Source organism: Talpa europaea (genome assembly GCF_964194135.1).
Source record: "Talpa europaea genome assembly, chromosome: 10".
Lineage (NCBI taxonomy): Eukaryota > Metazoa > Chordata > Mammalia > Eulipotyphla > Talpidae > Talpa > Talpa europaea.
In genome coordinates, this window is record NC_140077.1 from 60167397 (window position 1) to 60185333 (window position 17937).

The 17937-nt window shown below is 38.9% G+C and overlaps 1 protein-coding gene across 2 annotated transcripts in view; it reads right to left on the reverse strand.

The window, feature by feature from the left end:
* The window catches only part of ATAD1 (ATPase family AAA domain containing 1), a gene marked incomplete at both ends in the record, with an annotated part of 41070 nt that extends 24335 nt beyond the window's left edge, over positions 1-16735 (reverse strand). For both annotated transcript variants that reach the window (XM_084246298.1, XM_084246297.1), the window contains 4 exons: positions 1221-1421; positions 6345-6465; positions 9457-9555; positions 16574-16735. In XM_084246298.1, coding sequence (XP_084102424.1) covers positions 1221-1421; positions 6345-6465; positions 9457-9555; positions 16574-16735 — 583 coding nt within the window. The remainder of the gene's footprint in view (positions 1-1220; positions 1422-6344; positions 6466-9456; positions 9556-16573) is intronic.
* Positions 16736-17937: the final 1202 nt, after the last annotated feature.

Consider the following 17937-nt stretch of genomic DNA (forward strand, 5'->3'; position numbering starts at 1 on the left):
AAATATTGATCTGCACAAAAACAGAGTCCACTAATATACAAGTTGTGATTTAGGGGGAAAAGATATGCTTTGGAAAAGGATGAAATAACAGTCCCTCCAAATGCTACTAATTTTTAAAAGGACATGAAGGTAGTGCAGGGATTTGTAAAACAGACACAAAAGTATAAATCAAAAAGGAATGGTAACTGTAACTATATTTAAATTTAAATCTCTATAATAAAAACTACCATAAAGTGAAAAGACATGCCAGTCTAGAAAATATTTGAAGCAATAAAAAACATCAACAAGGTAATACTAAGAAAAATGCAAATAACCCCAAGAAAAACTGGCAGTTTCAAGCAGAAAACACAAAAGACTAATCAACAAATTAAATGATGCCAGGTTTACTAGAAAGCAATGAAACACAAACTAAATTAATGATGAGATACACTTTAAGTTGGCCACAAATTAAAGATAATATTTGAAAAAATCAATTTTAGGGAGTATGTAGGAAAACTACACAGCTGAGAGAGTGAAAACAGGTTTAACCACTCTGAAGAACTAAAAGTCTTAGGCTGAACATGGAAACATCACATAGTCAAATGGTTCAACTTCTAGGTATCTATCCTGGACAAGCATGTATAAAGAACCATGTACACTGATGCACAGTACTTGCTGTTTGTAATAGGGAAAACAAAAAATTACCAAGCAAGGGAATGGACACACTATGGTTTGTTCCATAGCACAGAAATCACATGTAACATATTAGGATGATGGTTACCAATTTTCTCTTTTATTAATTTGGCCTAGTAAATGTTTTTTTTTTTTTTTTTTTTTTTAAATTTTTTTTAATTGAGGCATGTTTCATTTATTTATTTGTTTGTTTGTTTGTTTTGTTTATACATGCACTGGGTACAGTCAGAAGCGCGGGAGGGTGAGAGAATTCACCAGAGCCAGAGCGGGGAGCAGAGCAGGCAGAAGGACTGAAGCACACTGCTGAGTGGAGCAGCGGGCGGCAGGAGAGGTCTGCGCGCCATGTGGGACCCTCCTGCGGTGGCCGGGGAGCAGCCGGGGATCGAACCGGTGCCACTGAGGCCGCGGGCAGCTTCGCAACCCAGCGCTCAACCGCTGCGCCACCGGGGAGGCCCTGGCCTAGTAAATGTTAAAAACTAAATTTAGTCATCTAAATACCACCCTTTAAAATGGCATTTTATAATGTTCAAGTAGAAAACACAGCTTACCTATTTCATCTATAAAGATGATGGAAGGCTGCAGCTTTATGGCAAGGGAGAAAACCGCAGCAGCCAACTTTTGAGATTCTCCATACCACTTATCAGTCAGTGTGGACGGCTGAAGGTTAATAAATCGACAACCTGCTTCTTTGGCTGTAGCCTTGGCAATCAAGGTTTTACCACAGCCTGGAGGTCCATAGAGAAGAACACCTAGAAATTAACAGGTTATTTCGTTATTTCCTTAAAGAGAATGTGACATCTGGGGCCTCCCTAGTGATGCAAAGGGTTAAGATGCAACATATGAAGCTGTCAGCAGTCTTGGCAGCACAAGTTTGATCCCGGGCTGGCCAAGGGAGCAGCCCACAAGGCACAGCAGACCTCTCCTGGCTTGCCAGCTGCTCCCCTCAGCAGTGTACTTCAGTCAACGTGCCTGTTCTGTTCCCCACTCTGTCTCTGGTGAATCCTCTCACCCCCCCAAACCTCTGGCCTGTACCCCAGCTTTTGTATGCATAAATAAATCTTAAAAAAAAAAAAAGAGAATGAAAAGACATTGTGCTTAAAGTTCACGTTATAATCAACATACCAATTCTGCCCACACTAACCACTCTAATTTAGCTTCCTGTTTTCACTAATTTTTTTGATAGTAGAAGATGAAAGTGACATATCTAAGTTCAGAGTATTTGGAAATGTGGTGCACTCTTTGTCCCTTGCCTTCATGAAAAGGTTCAGTTCAGGATACTAAATCCTATCATCTTGACATCCAAATTCACACCACTCTTGCAGACAAAATCACTTCCACTTCCACTAGCTAGGAGAGCACTACAGCACTTCAACAATGGTTTAGAGAAAACTGACAATTTCAAAATAGATTGCAGCAAATGCCGTTTCATTATTGCTCAAATTATGTTTTAGATAAAAAGATCTGTGCCTTTTTCCAAACAGATAATGATCTCTTCTTAAAATGAACATAAACTGTCACTCCTATCTTTATTTCCAAATAAAGCTGTATTATTAACTTATATGTTGCCTTGATAGCAGTTTGCTGCTAAATTCAATTTAAGTCAATTATTTTAATATAAAAAGGATCTAAACAAGTAGTGTCTTGAATATGGAATCATCACCAACTATTTTCAACTAACACCAACTATTTTCAACTAAAACAAGGCCTTCCCTGGTGGTGCAGGGGTTAAAGTCTCAGTGCTATGATGAATTTGATCCCCTGTCAGGGAGCTAACCCACATGGGGCAGCAGATCTCTCCTGTCTTGCCCACTGCTCCCCTCAGCAGCGTATTTCAGTAGATCTGCCTGTTCTCTTCCCCACACATCTCTGGTGAATCTTCTCACCTCCAGCAACTCTGGCTTAGACCCCGGATTATATGTGTGTAAAAAATGAAATAAACACTTAAAAAATAAAAAAATTTTAAAAATTCATAGGTTGGAGGGCCTCCCCTGGTGGTGCAGTGGTTGAGCGCTGGGCTGCGAAGCTGCCCGCAGTCTCTGCAGTGACAGTTCGATCCCCCGCCACTGGCTAGGGTCCCAAAGGTGCACAGACATCTCCTGCCGCCCGCTGCTCCCCTCAGCAGTGTATTTCGTCAGTCTATCTGTTCTGCTCCCCGCTCTGGCTCTGGTGAATTCTCTCACCCTCCCGCGCTTCTGACTGTACCCAGTGCTTGTATAAATAAATAAATGGATGGATGGATGGATGGATGGATGGATGGATGGATGGATGGATGGATGGATGAATGAATGAATGAATGAATGAATATTCATGTGGCATGTGGGGAACAAATTGAGAATATTTGGAGACATTTAAAACATTATGTATGTTTATAGCAGCACTATTTACAATAGCTAAGCTTCAGAAACAACCCAAATGCCCAAAAATAGATGACTGGATCAAGAAGATGTGGTACATATACACCATGGAATATTACTCAGCATTCAAATAAGATAAACATATGCAATTTGCAGCAACATGGATGGAGCTGGAAGGGATCATGCTCAGTGAAATAAGCCAGAAAGAAAAGGAAAAATACCGGATGGTCTCACTCATAGCAGAAATCTAGAAAACTTAAATAAGGGACCAGGAAAAAGAATAACTATAAGAAAGAAAATATCAAAATCAACAAACAACTATGAACCAGAGACACTCTATGGGGGGTGGGGGCTGGGAAAGGAGGGGTTGGGGTCAAAATAAGGGGGTTGTAATTGTATGGGGAATAAAATAAATAAAATTTAAATTAAAAAATAAATTTAAAAAAACAAAACATGTAATAAAAATGAAGTACAAAATATGAGGGAAGAAAAAGATAATAATAAAACCACCATTTTTTTAAATTTTATTTTTATATTCCCCATACAATTGCAACCCCCTTATTTTGACCCCCATCCCGCCTTTCCCCACCCCCCCATAGTGTATCTCTGGTTCTTAGTTGTTTTTTGATATTTTCTTTCTTATAGTTATTGTTTTTCCTAGTCCCTTATAAAACCCTCAACTTTTAAAATTTATTATTCTTTATTTTTTTTGGCAGAGAAGAACTGGGTATAGATCAGAGGCATGGGGGGGTGGGTGGAGGTGAGAAGATTCGCCAGAAGCAGAGTGAAGAGCAGAACAGGCACATTTACTGAAATACACTGCTAAGGGGAGGAGCTGTCGAGACAGGAGAGGTCTGCTGTGCCATGTGGATTAGCTTCTTGGCGGGGATCGAACTCAGGCACTAGCGGTGATAGTGCTGACACTTAGCCCCTAGGCCATGAGGGAGGACCTATTCCCCAAATTTCTTTTACAAAAAGAGAAACCTAAGCTTGATACCACAAATCTAACTTTTTCTTAAATATCAAGCACTTTAAAATAAAGCAAACTTTTCCTTAAGTACAAATAGGTTTTTTGAAAGGTCTCAATAATTATTTAAGACTCAGCCAAACTTAATCTCTTTAAACTTTTCTAAAGCTGATTTTAAAATTTAAATTCACAAACTTTTCAGTAAAATCAACATTGACAAGTAGTGTCTTCACATTTTTTTTTTAAAGATTTACTTATTTATGCATACAAGAACTGGGGTACAGGCCAGAGGTGCGGAGGGTGAGAGCATTCACCAGAGACAGAGTGGGAAACAGAATAGGCAGACTGACTGAATTACACTGCTGAGAGGAGCAGGGGGTGAGACAGGAGAGGTCTGCTGTGCCATGTGGGTAGCTCCCTGGCCGGCTAGGGATCGAACTTGCACTGCAGAGGCTTCGGATAGCTTCACAGTGCTGCACTTAACCCTTTGTGTCGCCAGGGAGGCCCTGTCTTTGCAATTTTTAAGAGAAACTCATTTAAGTAGTAAAAATTTACTTGAATCACTTATAATTTGAAGCCTCTATTGACACTTTCCTTTTGGATGGCTGATGTGAATTATAGAAAAAAAAATCAATGCCATTTAATTCAAATAACTGAAAGCAGGATGACTACAGACACCTGGAATTGTAATTACACTTATCATTTTGATCATATAACATGGGGGCACTCTCTGGTGGCATAGGGGTTAAAGTCTTAGCCCTATCAAGCTATTTCCAGCCACTGTGGTATGAGTTCCAACCCAGAAGGAAGCTAACCCACATGGCGCAGCAGACCTCTGTGGTCTCGCCTGCTGCTGCCTGCTCTGCTCCCCACTGTCTCTGTTGAATCCCCCCCCTGCACCTCTGGCCTACACCCCAGTTTTTGTATGCATAAATAAAAATGAATTTTTAATAATTTAACATGGAATGCAGATTAGCCACATGTACACACACTCACACACATCCTGACTCTCAGGGTTTTAGAACTACTGATGTACAAATCTTTATGTACTGTTCACTTTTTGCAGGTTGGCTTAGGTAGTACTTTTAGTGTGTTATATTTGTTTCAAGGCACACAAAGAAAAGATTTAACACCTTTTCTTTTTATTCTTTTAGAATGGACTCTACAATATATGTATTTAAGGAGAGTGATAAGTGAGTGGTTTCGCAAATGAACACGGGACATTTGACTTTATCAGTTCTGCAACCTTTAAACTATAAACTACATAAATAGTTTTTTGAGCTTAGTCTAATACTTTTATAACCATTTACAACCAAATAAAAAGTAGTTTATTATTTTGTGCTTTGTAAAGGCTTAAAAATTCAAAGCTATTTTTTTTTTTTAAAAACATTTGTGCTTTATTTATTTATTTTAATTTATACAAGCACTGGGTACAGTCAGAAGCGCGGGAGGGTTAGAGAATTCACCAGAGCCAGAGCAGGGAGCAGAGCAGGCAGAAGGACCGAAGTACACTGCTGAGGGGAGCAGCGGGCGGCAGGAGAGGTCTGCGCGCAATGTGGGACCCTCCTCTGGTGGCCGGCGAGCAGCCGGGGATCGAACCGGCGCTGCAGAGGCTACGGGCAGCTTTGCAACCCAGCGCTCAACCGCTGCGCCACCGGGGAGGCCTCAAAGCTATTTTTAAGAATGTTTTGAACAAGGATTTTATTTCATAAATACTGCTATTCAAGGGGGGGAAATGTAGAAGTCTTAGTAGCTTCTACAAAATCTATTTTCTGTAGGTTATCTACATTTTTTAGGATGCATCAAAACAAGGAATATGATGAAATTCACAAACATAAAACTTGTGTGCCAAAATAGTGATTACTGAATTCAGCTGAAATTTTTTAAATATTGGAAGGAATGGATTACTCTTTTTTTAAGTTATTTATTTATGCATATAAGAACTGGGGTACAGGCCACAGGGGCAGGGAGGATAAGAGGATTCACCAGAGATAGAGTGGGGAGCAGAACAGAAATACACTGAAATACACTGTTGAGGAGAGCAGCAGGTGAGATAGGAGAAGTCTGCTGCGCCATGAGGGTAGCTTCCTGGTCGGCAGGTGATTGAACCCCTGCTGCAGAGGTTGTAGATAGCTTCATAGTGCTGTGCTTAACCCCTTGTGCCATGAGGGTTGCCCCTCAATGGTTTTAAATTTTTTTTAAACTTGAAGTAACACTGGCTTAAAGCATTATATGAGTTTCAGTTGTACAGACATATCAATATTTGCATATACTATTATATGCTCATCACCACAAGTCTAGTTTCCACCTACTGATTTTTAATGAATCAGCAAATAAAACTTTTGTCATACCTTTTGGAGGCTGCAGAAGCCTGGAATTTTCAAACAAGTGTTTCTTTTTAATAGGTAAGATAACTGTGTCTTTCAGATCTGTAATGACATCATCCAAACCTGCTATATCACTCCAAGTAACCTGGTAAAGGCAAATGTCACCAGAATGAATTTTACAACAAATGTATACCCACTAAAATAAAAGAAAAAATTCCACCACATGGCTAACTTTAATCTTATAATTACACATAAGTAAAAGCTTAAAATGATGTATTAAAGTGAGTACAGACTTTAGACAGCAACATTGAAATTATTCAATTGTTATGAAACTGCAAGAAAGGAATTTAATAATCAACTACCTACTACTTTTAATCAAGCACTAGCTCTATCACTCAAAACTGTAAGAATCTAAAATGCTGAATTCACTCCATTTAAGAAGAAATACTCTGCCAAGAAGATTGATAACCAGCTCAAACAGATAATTTGCCACTGAAGGATGAGGAAATGCTTACCAGGAATGTGCCAAAATCACGTATGATGCTAGGAAAGAATTTTAGAAATAAAGTATATACCCAGTCAAGCTTATTAGCCAAAAGTAAAATCGACAAAACTGTGTTCTTATAAATTGTAAACAGGAGATAAGCAATCTCAAAATAGAGAAAACTTGTGTATTTTAAAGCCTTCTAATGAAACTTTTTTTGGAAAAATAAACTAAAAACAAAATCTAGATCTAATCTAACAGAACAAAGGGTCTGATCATGGGGCTTGTGAGAGCATGATTTACAGATTTATCTTCTTTACAACTTAAAAAAAGGTGAAAAATTGCAACCAAATCTGAAAAAACATTACCTTTCACTGCAGCTATGACAAAAAAATGGAGCTTGTTAGTACAGGCATACTCAGAAGTAATACGGTAGGATCACAAGTAAGCACTACTGTAAATTTATAAATGGAATTCAAATGGGGACATGTATGTGGGATATGTATGTTTCTGTACTCACAGATGTTAATGGACATTGTAGACTTTTATTTTCTAGATTTGAAGATGATATCCTATTTTATTCTACTTATTTATACCAGCTCCTACAAAATTTATCTATACCTGATACATTTACATAGGATTTTACAGTTTATAAATTACTTTACTCTGATCCTCAAAATAACAGGAAGAGCAGGTATAGCACATTATTTCTGGAAAATACATGAGGGAACTGAGACTCAAAAAGAAAATAACTTGGCAAGGCTCTTAATGAAAAAAACTGGGATTCATGATCTTACATTGTCTACCATATCTTACCACAAAAATCTAAATTGAAACTCCAAATCAAATGTCCACACAACTTAAAGCAGTACAGGCATACCTTACTTTATTGCCCCTTGCAGATACTGAGTTTTTTACAAAACCTTTAGCAAGTAATTTTTTTTAGCAAGTCGCTAAAAGCTTTGTTAATAGCATTTTTTAGCAATAAAATTCTTTAAAATTAGGTATGTACATTGCTTCTTTAGATATAATGCTACTGCACACTTAAGAGACTATGAATTACAACGCAAAAATAACTTCAATGAAGAGAAAACCAAAAATCTCATGTGACTCACTTCATTCCAATACTCAAATTAATTTTGGTGGTCTGGACCAAACCTGCAACATCTCCAAGATGTGCCTGTGCATTTTATATACCACAAAGGTGAACACAGAAAAGCACAAGTATGCACAAAAAAAGGGTAACACAGCAGCCTGAAACTGTTATCCTTAGAAAGGGCTACTTGTAGGGCCTCCCCGGTGGCGCAGCAGTTGAGCGCTGGGCTGCAAAGCTGCCCGCAGACTCTGCAGCGACGGCCGCCAGGCTAGGGTCCCTCTTGGCGTGCAGACCTCTCCTGCCGCCCGCTGCTCCCCCCAGCAGTGTACTTTGTCAGTTTGCCTGTTCTGTTCTCCCCTCTGGTTCTGGTGAATTCTCCCACCCTCCCGCGCTTCTGACTATACCCAGTGCTTGTATAAATAAATAAATAAATCTTAAAAAAAGGGGGGGGGGCTGCTTGTAAAGTTGGCCCTTGGCTGAAAAAAGGATACTTAGATTTTGGAAGAGTTCTCACCATGGTGGGTAAGAACAGCCCACTGTCCCTTAACTGTAAAACAACATAGTTCATGCTAGGTACCTGTTTCCTTCTGGTAGTCTAGAATGGAAAATGTTAGAAATACAGAGTTTCTATAATCAGGGCATTATGTTTCTTGTAAGCTTCCCTAGTGGATAGCACTTTACATGGGTTATCAAAATTTGTTGCCTCAGGAACTAAGCACATCCTACGTGATTTTATTGGAAAAAGACTCAGAACCTTGTGTCTGATTTTCTCTAGATTTCATCCCATGTCCCTCTTTACTGATTTTGTTTTTTATCCTTTTTTTTTTTTATAGAGGCATGTTTTCTTTCTTTCTTTATTTGTTTGTTTGTTTGTTTTTTGTTTATACATGCACTGGGTACAGTCAGAAGCGTGGGAGGGTGAGAGAATTCACCAGAGCCAGAGCGGGGAGCAGAACAGGCAGAAGGACCGAAGTACACTGCTGAGGGGAGCAGCGGGCGGCAGGAGAGGTCTGCGCGCCATGCGGGACCCTCCTCCGGTGGCCGGGAAGCAGCCGGGGATTGAACCGGCGCCACAGAGGCCGCGGGCAGCTTCGCAACCCAGCGCTCAACCGCTGCGCCACCGGGGAGGCCCTGTTTTTTATCCTTTTGCTGCAAAAATCATTTCCATGAGCACAACTATGCTGAATCCTTTGACTCCTCTTAGAGAGTAATCAAACCTGGTTGTAGTCTTCAGAATCCTTGACATAGTGTAAAATAATAGGCAAAAAAAATCTCAGGTGTGGGCCTCCCTAGTGGTGCAGTGGTTAAAGTCTCAGCACTATCAAGCTATCGCCAGACACTATGGCATGAGTTCAATCCCCAACCAGGGAGCTAACCCACATGGCACAGCAGACCTCTCCTCTCCCATCTTGCCTGCTGTTCCCCTCCACTCTGTCTCTGGTGAATCCACTCACCCCTCCATCCCCTTCACTTCTGGCCTACACCCCAGTTCTTATATGCATAAATAAAAATAAATCTTTAATAAAAAAAAATTAGGTGAGATCAGAGATACATACGTGCATGTTAAGAGGATCTACTAGATGAGCAGCAATACTCATTTCATATTCTGAAAGCTTCACATTTTTCACACCAATTTGCTTCATTAGTTTTTCTGCCTAGAAAGAAATAAACAACCTCCTTTAGTTTGACATTTAGATATTGGCATTTCAATATAAAATTATCTCTGAAATCTAAAGAGCAATGAAGGGGCCTCCCTGGTGGTGCATGGGGTTTGAGTCGCAGCACTTGAAGCTATCCACAGCCAGTGCAGCATGACTTTGATCCCTGGCAAGGGAGGGAACCCACATGGTGCAGCAGACCTCTCCTGTCTTGCCCACTGCTCCCCTCAGCAGTGTATTTCAGTCGATCCGCCTGTTCTGCTCCTCAATGTCTCTGGTGAATCCTTTCACCCCTCCCATACCTTTCGCCTGTACCCCAATTCTTGTATGCATAAATAAATCTTTTTTTAAAAAAATAAAGAGCAATGAAATGATATATAAGACAAGAATTTTCCAAGGATACACTAGTCGCCTTAATCTTACCCTTCTCATTGTACACACTTAGATAAAGAAAAGATTTGAGGTTCTACTCCACAAAACCTAAAACTAGCTCTTGGGAAATGAGAAAATAGGGTAAAAGACTGAAGATTATACACACAGCACCTCACATTTTTCCAATGAGACTTTAGGATCCAACTTGATTTTTCTTTCATAGTACGATTATTTAACATGAGAGGTACAGGTGACCCTTATGATTAAAGACTAAGGAGTTAAAGATATTAAGAAATGGACAACTGGAGTTCCTTTCCTTCAATAAATAGTAATCTAAATCAGGTATCCCACTTCCTTCAAATTACCCAGGTAACTACAACAGGTGTCCATACCTATTTAATTTCAAATTTTTTTCTGAGATGCCATCCCTTTGAAAGTCAACTCCTAGGGCCGGACAGCCAGAGATAATAATTGTGAACTAGAAGTATATCTACACGTACTTTTAGAGCTAGGCAAAACTAGCCTGAAACCTCTGAGACTGAAATCTATTTGACCAAAACTTTCCATTAAAATAAAAAGTATTATATTGATTTATTCAGTAGGCCCGAGTATCATTCCAAAAATACTTTAAATGGATCATCTCACCAAATCTTAGTGATACTGAAGTAGGTACAATTTCCAAACCCACCCCCATTATGAAAAAAGAAACTGGAGCTTAACATGATTAAATAATTTGCATTAGATTAAAAGCTAGCAAATGGAATAAACAAGAGAATTTAGGCAAACTAACTCTATAGCTCATACTCTAACCACTACCAGATTTACTTCAGTTTCCCTAATTGTAAGATAAGTGTTGATGACCAAGAAAATCTCTTAAAAATCTATAAAATGACATATTCAAATTCAATTAAGTAACTATTTTTAGGAATGAAGGTACTCTCATAAATCTTATTTACCGAAATTTCATTGTTTTCTTAATATGCTTTTGATTCTATATGACGCTATTGTCTGTCACGGATGTCTCTGCTCTAAAATCACATCATGCAGTACTATAGTTAGGGGATTAGGATAAACGTACATTATATCTAGTAAAAAAGCTTTTTGTAAAAAGGTGCTTTGAATCACTTCGTTTTTCCTATGTAGCCATTTCCCTGTAAATTCCTGACTCAATGGATCTACCTTTTCTAGCCTTTTTATCATTCTGGCAAAATCTCCTCTTTCACTGCTTTTAAATCTTTCATGTCAGCTCCATTTTATTATATATTAGTAATATCAATGTACTCCTTTTCAATATACGTCTGTAAATGTGAAGCTATTCCGTGTATCTTCTTTTTAGGCCATACTCTAAAACAAAAGTTCTCATCAGAAAAGGAAGAAAAAAATTAATGTTTATTAAGCATCTACTATGATATGCTCAGCATTTTATAATCAACCCTTAAAACCACCCTGAAAAGGAGATACTACTATCATTTTTTCAGGTGAGGAACTCAAAGGTCAGAGAAATTAAGAGTTACCAAGATTACCCAGGTAGGAACTGGCACTGCCAGAGCTGAAACTGATGTCCCTAATTTCAAAACCCATGTTCTGCTAAAATACTATTCCTCATTTGGCAGAACAAATAAATGAAAAGCAAGCACCAAAAAAAAACAAACCAAAAAAAAAAAAAAAAACCCACTATCCCAACACCAACAGTATTCTAGGAATACGTTATCTAGTTGTTTAGCTTTGACATCTTTGAGGCCCTACTTCTAACATGTTTTAACTAGAAAAGCAAAATTATGATTGGACTCTTCTAAAAATGGCTTATGTTCACACAATGCTTTATTGTTTGTAACTTACCGACAATTACATTTTCTAGTTATCAATGTTTACTTGGTTTACAAAGTAATAAGTCTCTTCAAGTACAGATTGTCTCAGCCAAAGGAAATGGCAGGTTGGGGGTGAAGAAAGTCAGGGGTAGGAGGGAAATTCACTCTTTACCATATACCCATCTTTTTTCCTCCATGTGAGTTATTAAAAAAAAAAAAAAAAAAGCCAACATAAAGTAGAGTAGAAAACAGTGAAACAAGCATTTTTGCCTGAAATGGGAAAGGTGTAAATGGAGAAGAACAGAAAAGAAACACTCATTTCAATCAAATTCTAAAACATTAATAAAATAGGCTGTCCTTCTAGAAGAATAATTTTAGAAAGACAGACATGACACTGAAGGGAATGAAAAGCAGGGATGAACTAATTAAACTCGGATCAAAAAACTTTACTGAACTACATAGCTGCAGTACTCCCTAAATTTAGGTGTAGATAAGAGGAAATCGTTATAAAGCTTTTAAAAATGCAATTAAATGGGAATAATAAAGAATTTGAGCAATCACCTCTATATATTAGGTACAAGCCTTTATAACAAACTTATATTAAAACACCATTTTGTGGTCAACAGGTATATGAAAAAATGTTCAACATCACTTGTAATCAGGAAAATGCAAGTCAAAACTACAATGAGATACCATCTTACACCAGTGAGAATGGCACATATTAAAAAAACGAGCAAGGGGCCTCCCCTGGTGGCGCAGTGGTTGAGCACTGGGCTGCGAGGCTGCCCGCAGCCTCTGTAGGGCCAGTTCATTCCCCGGCCGCCAGCAAGGGTCCCACAAAAAAAAAAAACTAAGCAAAATGTTGGCAAGGATGTGGAGAAAAAGGAATTCTCCTGCACTGCTGGTGGGAGTGAAAATGGTCCAACTATGGAGAGTTGTGTGGAGATTCCTCAACCTACTAAAGATAGAGCTTCCATATGATCCATAGATTCCACTCTTAGTTATTTACCCAAAGGACACAGAAACATTAATTCAGAGGGGTACATGCACACCTATGTTTATAGAGCACTATTTACAATAGCTAAGCTATGGAAACAACCCAAAGGTCCAAAAATAGATGACTGGATCAAGAAGATGTGGTATATATATACAATGGAATATTACTCAGCAATCAAAAGATTTTTTTTTATTTCAGCAACATGGATGGAGCTGGAAGGGATCATGCTCAGTGAAATAAGCCAGAAATAAAAAGAAAAAGAAAGTACTGGATGGTCTCACTCATAGCAGGAATTTAGAAAACCTAAATAAGGGACCAGGAAAAAACCTAATTATAATAAAGAAAAAATAAAAATCGACTATAAACCAGAGACACACTATGGGGGGAGGGGCGATGTGAAGGGATCAGGGTCAAAATAAACGGGGTGGGAATTGTATGGGGAGTATAACCAAAATGAAAATGCATACATTGTGCAAAAATGAAAAATGATGTAAGAATTATATAAAATTTAAAAAAAACAAAGAATGAAATACTTGGCAACATGTATAATGCTATTTTGGAAATACAAGTTAAGATGGATGTAATAAAATACCGAAAATTTGGTCCAAGTCAAAAAAAAAAAAAAAAAAACAAAAACAAACCAACAACAAAACACCATTTTGTAGACAGTCAACTTCTCTTCTAGGATTAATGCACTTACACTTTCCTCCAATTTTAATGTATGTATTCTGAAAATTATTGCATAAGATGGTATTATACTGTAGTGTTGTCCTACTATGCTAGGCATAAAAAACTGCACTAAGTTTGTTCTCTTGGATTTCCTCATCACTGCTATCTATTCTCTTGGGCACTCAAGCAACACTAACCACTTATTCCTTACTGACTTTCTTTCTGCCTTTTCTTATTTACTTCAACTTCTCAGTTTTCTAAGAATCATGTACAGCAAACCAATTTTAAAAACACCTGACTGGGGCCTCCCCAGTGGTGCAGCAGGTTGAGCGCAGAGCTGTGAAGCTGTCCACAGCCTCTGCAGCGCGGGTTTGATTCCTGACCGGCCAGGGAGATACCCACATGGTGCAGTAGACCTCTCCTGCCTCGCCCGCTGCTACTCTCAGCAATTTTTTGGTCCGTCTGCCTGTTCTGCTCCCCACTCTGTCTCTGGTGAATCCTCTCACCCTCCCGTGCCTATGGCCTGCACCCCAGTTCTTATATATAAATCTTTAAAAAACTCACCTGACTGGCAGTGCAGTTTCTAACAGCTTCCTGGTATATATCATTTATTACTTCTTTCAAAATAACTGAAGTTTTAAAAACTACAATATAATGAAATGTCCAAAAATAGGAAGACATTAAGTTAAATAACTTAGGTCAGAGTATATGACCTTCGTATGTATGGGAAATTCTTTTTTTTTTTAAAGATATACTTATTTATGGTTACGAGAGCTGGGGAACAGGCCAGAGGTGCGGGAGGTGAGAGGATTCACCAGAGACAGAGTGGGGAACAGAACAGGCAGATCAACCTAAGGGGAGCAGCGGGCGAGTCAGGAGAGGTCTGCTGCGCCATGTGGGTTGCTCCCTGGCTGGCCAGGAATCGAACTCCTACTGCAGTGGCTGTGGATAGCTTCATAGGTTGCATCTTAACCCTTGTGCCCCCAGGGAGGCCCCTATATGGGAATTCTTAGAGAATTCTTTCCTGGCCTTTGAAACTACAACTCAGGGATAAGATACAGTCTAATATTCCACACAAATTATTTATATATGCCCAGAACATATCAAGCATTAAGTTATTCATCCTGTTCTTGAAAACTCTTGAGTATAAGTAGATTACCTATTTTTCTACAATCCAAATAACCTATATACCAATCAAAACTCTTATTAAATCTAAATATGTTCCAAGCAGTAGCAGCAACATGCGTCCAGAGAATCCTTCTCTGCAGTACAACACCCTGCTCAAACCATCTTTTCTCATTACTCATGAACACATATCTCACAAAGCTGGAAATTTTGCTATCTTCAAGCCAGAAATAATTTACGAAGATCCTGTTTAATCCAAACATGATACTACTTCTAGATTACTACTCTTGATTTGAATGTACCTATATTATCCATTACCTTTCACATCAGAACTGCACTGACTTTAAACTCAAGGATTATCTGGTTACCTCAGAAAGTTGTCAGTGTTCTTATATTCAATGTTCTTCCTTTATGGCGACAAAAGTCATACCTTCCTTCTCTCCCACATTCATATCTAGTCATTGCCCTCAAATCACTTAAATGCCTTAATTCTTTCCTATATTCCAACCAGATTATCTCATTATTTTAACAGTGTCTTCTGTAAGAACCTTAGAAATATTTAAAATTCTTGTCATGGCAGTTAACTCTTAATCCTCACTATTGTTTCAGAGCCACCAATGACTTTCTTTGCTACCAAGTTGCTGAGAAATGCTTGAGAAGTTAATTAAAACAAAACTGAGTTTCCAATAAATTAAAGCTTTCTTCAACTACACCCTAATGTTCCATACTGTGCAATAATTTACCTTATTCAACATTGATCACATATTTACTTCAGCAGGTCTCAAACTTCTTCCATTTCCAATTCACAGCTAGTTATAACCTCTCCCATTCATTGAAAATAAAACATTTAGCTCTATTTAAAATATTCTCAAAAAAATAAATAAATAAAATATTCTCTAGGGTCTTCCTGGTGGCACAGGGGTTTAAGTCACTGGGGCATGAGCTCCAGCCCCAGCCAGGGAGCTACCCACATGGGGCAGCAGACCTCTCCTGACTCACCCACTGCTCCCCTCAGCAGTGTATTTCAGTAGCCCCACCTGTTCTGCTCCCCAGTCTGTCTCTGGTGAATCCTCTGACACCCTACACGTCTGACCTACACCCCAGTTCTTGTATGCATAAATAAATAAAATAAATCTTTAAAAAAAAAATCGGGTTAAATGAGACAACTGTCCAGTGAAGACAGAATTGCACTTTTAGTGGTAAATAATATAGCGCATATACCTGTTGACTTTCAAGAATGAACATGTGAAACACATAATTCAATGTTACTCAATAAGCCACCATTACTGAAAATACATTTTGTTTTTCATTTTTTTCCCCCTAAAGATGTATTTATTTATGCATATAAGAACTGGGGTACAGGCCAGAGGTGCGGAAGTGATTCACCAGAGACGGTGGGAAGCAGAACAGGTCGACTGGGGCCTCCCTGGTGGTACAAGGGGTTAAGATGCAACCTATGATGCCGCTGACAGCCGTTGCAGCATGAGTTCGATCCCCCGGCCAGGGAGCTGCCCACATGGCGCTGCAGACCTCTCCTGACTCGCCCATTGCTCCCCCTAGCGGTGTATTTCGGTCACTCTGCAAGAACAGGCAGACTGACGGAAATACACTGCTGAGGGGAGCAGCAGGAGAGTCAAGAGAGGTCTGCTGAGCCATGTGCGCAGCTCCCTGGCTGGGGATCAAACTTGTGCTGCAGTGGCTGTAGACAGCCTCGCAGATTGCGTCCCAAACCCTTGCACCACCAGAGGGACCCTGAAAATACATTTTGTTGAAAAATTTTACATAGACTCCTTCATTTATAAGCTGAAAAAAACAAAAAACCTACTACTCCAATATCCCAAAATACTTTATATTTTTATTCATTGCTTTTCCTTCTTATAAATTGCTTATATAGTCAAAAAGGATTTGAAAATCAATATTTTTAAGGAATAATGTGGGTCTTATAGAACATTCTATTATTTTATAATTCTACTATATCCCTTGTTTTTATGGAAAAATATTTGCTAGCTCCAAGTAAAATGATCCTCAAACATTTTAATCATACCTGTTTCTGAGCTTCTACTTTTTGTTTTCGGGTTGGATCAATTGCATCTACCATCCATTTGATTGTGAAGTATGTTACTGCACCAAATATTGTCAAACGGAAAATTAAACCAACAACTTCATTCCGACTCAAGGGACGAGAAAAGGCTTCAGCATGTACCATGTTGATTGTAACCTTAAAAGCAAACAGAAATGTCATTCATTAAAATTGGGAGACTTGTAAGTAGACTAAGCAAGAATAAATAACTTTTATTCAAATTCGACATTACCCACCTTAAAAAATGTCTTACTATAAGGAAAAAATTTTTAAAGTAAATTAACACATTTTCAGCTCCCTTTGCAAACTGAAAGAACAGATCAGAAGTTGAGATTTATAAACTGCAATTATTCTAAAATATCATATAATTTAAGAAGGGTAATTATTTGGGAAAAAAAACCATGTTGTAGTATTTACTCTTTTAAACAGCCTGTACATAACTATTTCAGAGTCTAGAAAAATGCTATAACACTAATTCAGCTGTTGAAAGGCGGCCCAACAATAAAATATTTTACTAATGCAATAAGAATTTCTCCTATTAGATGAAATGTATAGCAGGAAATTTTTGACTGAAGTTCAAATTGTGAACACGTCTTCATACTTTTCACCAAAATGAATTTGCTTATTTTTTACATAAAAGAACTGGGGTGTAGCCAGAGGTGCAAGGGGGTTGGAGGATTCACCAGAGACAGAAGGCCTGCACTTCCCTGTCAAAGGTAATGACTACCCATTCAGAATAAACTTGTTAGGAATGACATGGCTATAACTCTGGGAGATAAAAATCTCAACTTCAAGGGGCTTCCCAGGTGGAGTAGAAGTTAAGACTCAGCATTATCACACTATTGACAGCCAGGGAGCTAACCCACAAGGCACTGCAGACCTCTCCTGTCTCACCAGCAGCTCCCCTCAGCAGTGTATTTCAGTAGATCTATCTGTTCTGCTCCTCACTCTGTCTCTGGTGAATCACCTCCTATACCTCTGGCCCCCACCCCAGTTCTTCTATGCATAAATAAGTAAATGTTAAAAAAAAAATCTCAACTAGGCCTCCCTGGTGGCAAAGGCAATTGAGCGCCGCACTGTGAAGCTGTCCACAGCCTCTGCAGCGCGGGATCGATCCTGGCTGGCCAGTGAGAATCCCCCAGGACGAAGCAGACCTCTCCTGTCTCGTCCGCTGCTCCCCTCAGCAGTGTATTTTGTCAGTCTGCCTGTTCTGTTCCCTGCTGTCTCCGGTGAATCCTCTCACTCTCCTGTGCAACTGGCCTGTACCCCGGTTCTTGTATAAAAATAAATAAATCTTTAAAAAAAAAAATCTCAACTTCAAATAACAC